At 52.1% G+C, this 9,182-nt stretch overlaps 1 protein-coding gene across 1 annotated transcript; it reads left to right on the top strand.

Annotated features, from left to right (window-relative positions):
- The first annotated feature begins 4,949 nt into the window (after positions 1-4,949).
- Positions 4,950-9,178, top strand: LOC100898879 (tubulin beta chain). Its single transcript, XM_003739574.1, has 7 exons — positions 4,950-5,086; positions 6,821-6,929; positions 7,475-7,633; positions 7,711-7,907; positions 7,998-8,260; positions 8,448-8,640; positions 8,822-9,178. The coding sequence occupies exons 1-7, from the start codon at positions 5,030-5,032 to the stop codon at positions 9,176-9,178; spliced, it is 1,335 nt and encodes a 444-aa protein (XP_003739622.1). The 5' UTR covers positions 4,950-5,029.
- Positions 9,179-9,182: the final 4 nt, after the last annotated feature.

Genomic DNA, 9,182 nt, shown 5'->3' with positions numbered 1-9,182 from the left:
ATGTCGGTGGACTCGAGGAGCTCTTCAGGCCAAGGTCCGCCGGCGGGGAACCCCTCTTTCGATTCGCGAGGCCGCGAAAGGAGCGACCCGCGTCAGTGGCTCTCACTCGTTCCTGGAGCTTCTTCTGAAAAGTCCCTTACGCGATGGGAATGTTAGTTTGACGGTCGAATCTCCCGTTGCGCCCCATATTTCCCCGACATCTGTCACACGGGCTCGTATAATGAAGCGAGTAAGTGGCCGGGCGGCTCATTCAATGGCGTCGATGGGTTCCGGTCCCTCGTGGTGTGCCCTTCCCCCAAGAGCTCCTCCAACACCCAAACAACACCGTGTGGCAACGCCGAATCGTGTTTGTGAGCACGAGTCGGTCTCCAAAAATAACCGGCTCGAATTCTATCCGCGCGCATTTCTGAGATCTCCCCCTTCTCTGCACCCGGGAGAAGCGAGCCAAAGCGACGGATTCCGTCGGAGGTCACGTCGATCGCGTCGGTTCAAGGAAAATAAGAGCGAGTTCCGGGTAACGCTCTTGTTGACCCAGCAGTGCTTTTCAAACATAGAGAAAAATCCCTGCAGAGGAATTTCGAGCAGGATAAGTTCTTCACGAAGCGTGTATCTACCCTGTAGTAGGAGCGACCGCTCGCGGAGGAATATTGCTGACGCTCACTCGGAAGAAGTCATTTTCATCACACCGCTACGATTTTCGACTGACGTTCGGCTTCGCTGAGGCTGACGATTTCAACGAGAACCGGTCGATCGGCAATAGTTCCCTCAGACTGCTCTTGGGAACTAGGATCGATATCACCGCGAGCGAACATAGAAATCTGAATAATCAGAACGAGGTTATTGTCCGGCACTACCAGCCAGTGGGCAGTTGAGAGTCGTCCGACGAGGCGGGCGACTTCTGTCTCTCATTATTCCTGTAAAAGTCCGACTTTGCATTTGGGCTGACCCGGGCAAGAACGAAAACTCCGTCTAGAAAATTCGAAATCAGAGAAATCACTCGCCGTGAGAGAGCCAGACTTGAGCTCCATCATGAAACCGAATCTGTGCAGACTTGAGAGCTTTACTTTATGAGCGAGAACGATGAGCGAGTCGTAGACTTCAATTTTCGCTGTTTGCTGTCATATCGGTGAAAATCACAGATTTCCTCTCGCAACCGATTTCTCATTTGACGCGCGCCAGGATCCTCGGACAACTCGGCGGTCCGCTCAGTATCCTCGCAAATCGGCGAATTTCACCGTGGCCGCCGACACCAAATCGTGCGTGACGAAGAAGAAGCGTACTGATTCGGACTCTCCGCCCCCCTCAGTGAGCGCTGTAAAACGGACAATCATTCCCTCGGCCCGAAAACAAATACAAAGTATTTTCAAAACGTGTACATTTAAGGCATCCGTGGCCAGTTTGGACTTCCAACGGTTCAGCTACAACAAACGATTCGTTCCGTGCTCATGTGGGAGTTTCAGCGCTCCATCATGGAACCGACATCCCGTCGGACCGTCGTTTGACAACATTCTCCGCGGGCTAAATATCAAATCACGGACAATTGTTCCGCAGTCAGAGCGCTGCTGAGCCATCCGCGGGTGTTCACGAGGATGCCTTGACGATGAAGATCATCAGGTGTCGAATTATTTCTATCCGACCGAGTCGAGTTCCGATTTCTTCTCTCGTAGAGCACGCGATCCTTTCCATATTCGTCTCGAAACTCCGGTATCAGTCTCACAGGGAGCTCGAACTTCGAGACGAACTTCTACTGCGGGCTGTCGCGAAACGAAACCGAGCACAATCTGATGGCTTCACTAATGACAAAAGGAAGGATTCTTGAGACATTTCGCATGACTGTAGATCTCGCCCACGCGGCAGGGTCCAAAGCGAAAGCGGCTTCTCTGCTTGTCGCTAGATGTTGTCTCGCCCTCGCTGATAGACAGTAGGGCATTCCGCTGCGACGATTGAGCGAGCGACGTCGATCCGGCATTAACATTCGGAGCTCGGATCCACGTCCGGATGGCCAGACCGAAAACGTACACGAATCTCGTCCATCCGCTCTTCAAAAGACTGCACGGAACTCGGCAAGTCTGTACTTCGCTATCCCACGATGAACGACTCCCACGGCGGGATAGATCTCCCAGTCTGCCTCATAGAAAAGGCCAGAAGAAGAACACTTAATCACCCCGATCACTAGCATATCTCTCCTTCCACGTCTCCCATGCATAATATGTGGATCCGGACCGGTTTCTCACCACGCAGCGCAGTGTTGTTTTCTACCAACGAGCAGAAGCCGTCCTCGAGACTGGACGGATTGCGAGCCGGCATCCTGGAAGCGTCGCGCAGGTTGTCCGTAAAGACTGAGAGCTCACGAAAGAAGAAAACGAAGGAGACAGGTCTGAGTGAGCGCGGCAAGTTAGTGGAGCAGCTCCACGAAGCAGGATTCTGCCTTCGATTCAGCGCTGCCGAGCGTGACGGACCGAGCGGGGTTAATTTGCTTCTATTTGTCAATGCGCGCTCCGCGTTCCCGGCGACGAAGACGAATTAAAAAAACAGGGGCTCAACGAGACTACCTTACATCGGAGAAGTTCGCCGTGTATTCTATTTCCTATTGATCGAAGGGTCCATGATCGCGACGCGCTCCAATGAGTCCGCCGCCGTGGGAATTCTTCTCCGAGGAAGAAACAGACACTTCAATCGGAGGAGCCTAGTCCCAGGACGGAGGGTTCGACTCCGAGCCAGCATGCGCTGAGAAAATGAAAAAAGTATATTGCCCTCGTCGGACGATTACAAAGGCTGAGTTGAAACAGATCGCTCAATCGCGGAGCTTTCGATGGGTCACACAATGAAGACCGATGACGATACAGGTCTAATATTTCGATCGACATGGAGAAGTTGGCTGGCTGCCGAGGTTGCTGTCTCCGACGGACTACAACTCCTACAAGGAGAATACCAACAAGTCGGTGATTCCAAGATTATTCAGCTCTCTCCCGCGGAAGCTCGCGGGTCCTACATGAAACGAAGGCGGAAAACGGTCTCCGGTGAGCTTCCTCTTTGCAGCGCTCTCGGTGCTCATACCGCCGCTTTCCTCTGAAGGGCGCAACGATGAAACGGAAAAACTCGAAAAAGAAGTCTTTTCGAAAGTGAGTATAAACGCGCTCCACGAATTTTTGCTGTTCCGTATGACAAAGCCAGCCGGGCTCTCAGTCAGTCTAACCAGACAGGGAGCCTCCAGTCCTGAAGTGTTCCTGCGGAAAACGTTGAACTCTTTTCCCAGTCGTTCTCGGCTTCCCACGACCTCATCCGGCGGAGCCTCGAGAGTTTCCCTCGGTGGCAGAGGGTCATTATTAATCAATTGGATTCGAATCTACCATTCCGCTTGGCACTCTAATTACGCCCGCAAAGAGACTTTATTTTCTTTTCCGCATAACGCCTCCGGGCAGCGCGTCAATACGCTGGAACAAGAGTATGCACAGAGCGGGAGCCTTACCTTCCACAATACGACGAGAGCTCGTCGGATGCGTCTTATGCAAACATTCACTCTTGTTCAACCGAGATGGAGCTACACCGCTATAGAGCTGAGAGTACGGTTCCGACTTCTTTTCCGGATAGAGAAAGCGTGCTTATATCGAGATCTTCCCAGGGAAAACTGCCACGGGAGCCCGGGAAATGTTTCTCACGTGGAGCACCGTGTCAACGGAACGATCCGGAGAGGGTTTCGCTCGGCATGGAAAAAATTCTCGACCTTCGGTCTCGATAGAATCCTCCGCAAGAGTGAGCCTCATTGAGTTCAGCATTGTTTTCACTTTTCGTTAATGCAATTGTGCTGCGATGGACGTGACTGCACTGTTGTCCAGTGGATCCGCGCAGCTATCTCCCATGTGCTCACTCCCTCTTCAGCCCCTCGGTCTTTTTCTGGTGCTCACTGTACGGCGGCACTGTTCTTCTCGAGTCGGGGAGGACAGAAGCGGAGTCGACTGTTGGTTCCACAGAAACGACTACGCGGGCGGGTGGATGATCTCTAAGGATATTCTGCCTGATCGTCGACAGCTCAATCATCGATCAAATTCAGGCTGACGATTCTCCGACCTGCAAGCGATCGCTCCGAACGTGCCGAGTTGAAATGGTGACACGGAGATATCTGAAAGCGAAGCTTGTCTCGCTGTCTGCTTGTCTCTGCTGTGCGGGGACGGTCGCGCCCTAAAAGGCCACATCAGATCCAACACCGCTTTTGGGTTCAGCTGCTGTGTACGTAGGCGATTTCTTTGGAACAGACAACAATTCCTTCTTCTCCTCCCGACTCGATCTGGACACATTCAACGACGGTAGCGCGAATGCAGAGCTTCCCCAGCTCTGCTCAGAAGAAAAGCTGTCTATGCAAAATCACATTGATCTCGCCTCGGAACTGTGCATCTCTCTCTCTCGGAGATTCACGACTAATCAACCATTACTTGATGAGGAGCAGGCAATCGATCATGATGGTCCCGATGATGGTCCCGCAGAGAGATGATCCCTGAAACTCATCTGTGTCGTGAACATTGTGAATATGTACGCTATTTTGTGAGCCGCAGTATAAGTTGAACGAATTTGGTGCGTTGAAATTTTCTGGGCCCGCTGAAACTGTGAAACCCATCGTAAGCTTTGAATGATTTAGATTGCGGTCTGATTGTAGCGAATGGCGCACGGAGGGAGGTGACACCCACATCAATCGAGCGTCTTCAAACTTGCCATGGGAATTTCGGCAACGGTTCTATAGACAAACACCCTAGCACATGTTTCGCTGGCTCGTCGGACGATTCTCTCTCATCTGTTCTTTTCACTGCGTATACGACGCGTGTTCGTACTCACGGTATACCATGGCCGAAGTGTTAACGTGACGTCCAGTCCCTCGCCAGACTTCGGTAGCCCTCTCCTGAGCTCCATATTAAGAAATGGCCTAAGAGCTCCGGTCTGACCGGCAGCTCATTGTTCGACTGCTCGATCCGGCAGTCGTTTCTCGAACGCTTTTGTTGATTTTTACCTGAGTTTGTCTTCGAGAAGCCGTCGAGCAATGCGTGAGATCGTTCATATCCAGGCTGGTCAGTGCGGCAATCAAATCGGTGCCAAGGTGAGCTCCTTAATCAACGGGATCACTTCTGACTGAGCGATTCTCTGACATTCGGAACAGCCGCATGCGGCATTCGAATTTCGAAGCCGATTGCCTCGCCGATCAGCTGAGGCTGCCACTGTCACGGTGAATTTCAAGGGTTCTGGAGGGCTCCGATCTGGAAAGGCTCAGTCTCTGGTCCCTAATAGAACAGTCGCCAGTGATTCGGAATGGACTACCTCCGGATATCAATCCGGCGATTAGACTCAGTTTGAACTTCCAAGCTAGAAAGATCACGAATCTCGATCCAATTCCGGATCGATCCGGAGTTCTCGCCGGACGTTCACGATGAAACGACTCCGATCCTACGGGAACGGCTCCGTTCCGTTCCCAAGTTTATCAGCTGTGAACAAAATCTTGGCCATCCGTGACCCGTTTCGTTCCCGCTATACCAAAAAGTAGAATCAGCTCGTACCGTGGAATAGAACACGTTTCTCCGTTTTCAAACTGGGCGTCCGTCCATTCGTATGCAGCAGAGGCTCTATGTATTTTTAATTGCATGTTTGAGCAATGAAGATGAGTTCCGTGACTCACGACTCAGGTTCCTCGTCTTCGACGTCATCCGAAGCATGTATTTGCGCAAATCTATGTCTGTGTTTGCCGTCTCGCAGTCTAGGATGGCTGTCCCGGCCATGTCACAGAGGTCTGACAATTCATGTCATAATCAAATTTGAGCTGACTCTCGAATCTGGAAGTTTGCTCAGCGCAGCGTCGAGTATCGAGGAACGTACGTCGCTTCGTAGAGATTCACGTATTCATTCAGCGTAGCCCCCCGCTCATCGTGTTTTCGAATTCTGTTCTGGAGTCTCAGGACTCCGAAGGCGGGGCTCGCCTTTATGTGCGGACTCGTTTCCACTACGAATACAGCACTGCATCGGGGGTTCCGATTCGTTTCCACCGGGGTATCCGCATTAGAAAACGCGCTCTCTGATCGAGAGATCAAGATAGGAAATGCCTGATCGCTTCTTCGATCATTCTTCGATCGTGCACTCTCTTTGAGCCGCAGACCCCGATCAAAATCATGGATCGAGTTTTCTGGTATTTTCCCTCTTATCGCTCGGCCGAAATCCTCCAGAATACCTCCCCGCTGCGCTCGGATCCGCTATAGCACCGATTATGCGTCTACTTCCGATTCGATCTCGTGGTTAGCACGATAACGCGCAATGAATGAGTCAGATCTGAACAAATCCTTGTATAGATGGAGGGCCAGTTTCGATCCAAACGATACGCCCACGTTTCCCCGTTTCGGTTTAGATGCGTGAGGGTTCACGGCTTCACGGCGATTCGGCGCTACGTTCCCGAATGGGACATGGACTGGCTGTCGTCGATGACAACAATCAGCCGATAATTCTCTTCAATGTTACAATCGAGCGGTCGAGTGATTACTTCTTTTCTTCTGGAGCCGCGGTCTAAAGCGGGACCCGACGGAAACCGCTCTAACAGAAGGCCGATGGGAGGGATTTTCGATGGAGAGACAGCGATGTCCATGGAGATCAATTCTCGGGGGAGCCCTCGCTTTTTGTGGGAGAAAATCTTTCCATCGATCGGAAGGACGATAAGTCCTCTTATGTCACCGGGAGGGTATCGCGGATCACGGACGTGATCGCTTTCAGGGAAATGCAACCAGTACGGCGGCTGCATCGGGCTGACGAGTAGTCTGGAACAGACACTCAATAAATAATCTCTTTGTTACAGTTCTGGGAGGTGATTTCCGATGAACACGGCATCGATCCTACCGGTGCTTACGTTGGAGATTCTGAGCTCCAGCTCGAACGTATCAACGTCTACTATAATGAGGCTGCAGGTGAGTGAGACTGATTTTCGCTGACGGACATTGCCTTTAAAGTTCACGGCCTGGCCGAGACAGTCTGCTACATTGTGTCACTCGCAATTACCTCACGGAACGATGTCTGATATTAGTTTATCGGCGTCTTCGCATCGCCTAGTCAAGGAGCTCCCGAACAACCATCGTGCGCGAACTCCAAAATTCAAGGACGAATCTTGCAGCATACGCCTCGATTTCATAGAGGAACGTTCTATGAACTTTAGGTTCCTTCTGTCGTTAAAAACTTTGTGCCGGTTCGGGTCGCCCGATTGGGGCGAGCTCTCGGATCTTACTCGAGACAGCTGTAGGCTTAATGAGAGCTAACCAATGCGGACAGCTTCTGTACAGATGGCTCAAGGCGGATCGCGAGGGAGCGGCAGCGGCGGCGAACTTCCGTGCGCCTAATCTGTTCGGTTCGAAATTCCCCTCCCCAGAGCTGAAAAAAAACTCTGCGTGAGGTCATGCGTCGTAGGGCAGTTCTGTAGCCGTCTGAGCGAGTCTAATTCCTTCGATGACCCTTCCAGGAGGCAAATACGTGCCCCGCGCCATCCTCTTGGATCTTGAGCCCGGTACAATGGATTCAGTCAGATCTGGGCCTTTCGGCCAACTCTTCAGACCGGACAACTTCATTTTCGGCCAGAGCGGAGCCGGAAACAACTGGGCGAAAGGACATTACACCGAGGGTGAGTTCGAGAATCCACCCGCAAAAGGTGAATCGGTCTTGGCAGCCCGTTTAGAATTAGCCAATAATTTCCTGTAGGCGCCGAATTGGTCGACTCTGTCTTGGATGTCGTGAGGAAAGAGTCCGAGTCTTGCGATTGTCTGCAAGGCTTCCAATTGGCCCACTCACTCGGCGGCGGTACCGGTTCCGGTATGGGGACCCTCCTAATCTCCAAAATTCGTGAAGAATACCCCGACAGAATCATGAACACCTTCTCAGTCATGCCATCGCCCAAGGTGGGTAATCCGCAGCAGACCGACTCGTTCACCAGCTAGTCTTCGCTCCCGTGGAAAACGAACCCTTCCTGACGACTCTCCTTGCCGCAGGTGTCTGACACCGTTGTCGAGCCCTACAATGCCACACTGTCAGTCCATCAACTGGTAGAGAATACCGATGAAACATTCTGCATCGACAATGAAGCCCTTTACGATATCTGCTTCCGGACCTTGAAACTTACCACACCGACCTACGGTGACTTAAACCACTTAGTATCGGTCACCATGTCCGGTGTGACAACCTGCCTCCGTTTCCCTGGACAGCTCAACGCCGATCTCAGAAAGCTCGCTGTCAACATGGTCCCCTTCCCTCGGTGAGTTCAAACCCCGCGACGCCTCGAGAGCTCCGTATGGAAATTTCCCGCCGAGAGATCGCCAAGAACTTTCGCTAAGAACATTCACGTCGAGCGCTGCAGTTTGGCCCATACGGTTGATTATACCATTATTCTGATGAGGGCTCGACGCTATCTGGATTCAGAATTTCCGAATTGTTCCTTGCAGACTCCACTTCTTCATGCCTGGTTTCGCTCCACTCACCGCTCGTGGATCCCAGCAGTATCGAGCTCTATCCGTGCCCGAGCTCACACAGCAGATGTTCGACGCCAAGAATATGATGGCCGCCTGCGATCCGAGACACGGCCGCTACCTGACGGTCGCTACCATTTTCAGAGGACGCATGAGCATGAAAGAAGTGGTAAGTCCGACCACCGTTGATTGTTTTCACATTTCGGTCGCCAAGTCGAAGCACGAGTCGTGCTATTTGGCTTACACGAATTCTCATGCCCTCTCTTTGCGAGACGTTCGTTCTCTCATTGATTACGCGGCCGGCCATTCGCTCGTCCGGTCCAACTAACCCATGGTCTTGGCTCTTCAAGGACGAACAAATGCTGAATGTGCAAAACAAGAACTCGTCCTATTTCGTCGAATGGATTCCCAACAACGTGAAGACTGCCGTCTGTGACATCGCCCCTCGTGGCTTGAAGATGGCCGCCACATTCATCGGGAACTCGACCGCCATCCAAGAACTGTTCAAGAGAATCTCCGAGCAATTCACCGCCATGTTCCGCAGGAAAGCTTTCCTCCACTGGTACACAGGCGAGGGAATGGATGAGATGGAGTTCACGGAGGCGGAATCCAACATGAACGACCTCGTCTCCGAATACCAGCAATACCAAGAGGCCACCGCCGACGACGAAGCTGAGTTCGACGACGACGAGCTCGAGCAAAATTGAACAG

Source organism: Galendromus occidentalis, unplaced genomic scaffold (assembly GCF_000255335.2).
Source record: "Galendromus occidentalis unplaced genomic scaffold, Mocc_1.1 scf7180000076574, whole genome shotgun sequence".
Classification (NCBI taxonomy): Eukaryota; Metazoa; Arthropoda; class Arachnida; order Mesostigmata; family Phytoseiidae; genus Galendromus; species Galendromus occidentalis.
The sequence above is the reverse complement of the archived record's forward strand: the minus strand, read 5'-3'. Positions and strand labels throughout refer to the sequence as shown.

Excerpts from the sequence above, each read along its gene's own strand:
- LOC100898879 (XM_003739574.1), top strand. The coding sequence starts at position 5,030 with ATGCGTGAGATCGTTCATATCCAGGCTGGTCAGTGCGGCAATCAAATC. Across the intron at positions 6,930-7,474 it reads CTACTATAATGAGGCTGCAG|GAGGCAAATACGTGCCCCGC; the intron begins GTGAGTGAGACT and ends TGACCCTTCCAG. Across the intron at positions 7,634-7,710 it reads GAAAGGACATTACACCGAGG|GCGCCGAATTGGTCGACTCT; the intron begins GTGAGTTCGAGA and ends AATTTCCTGTAG.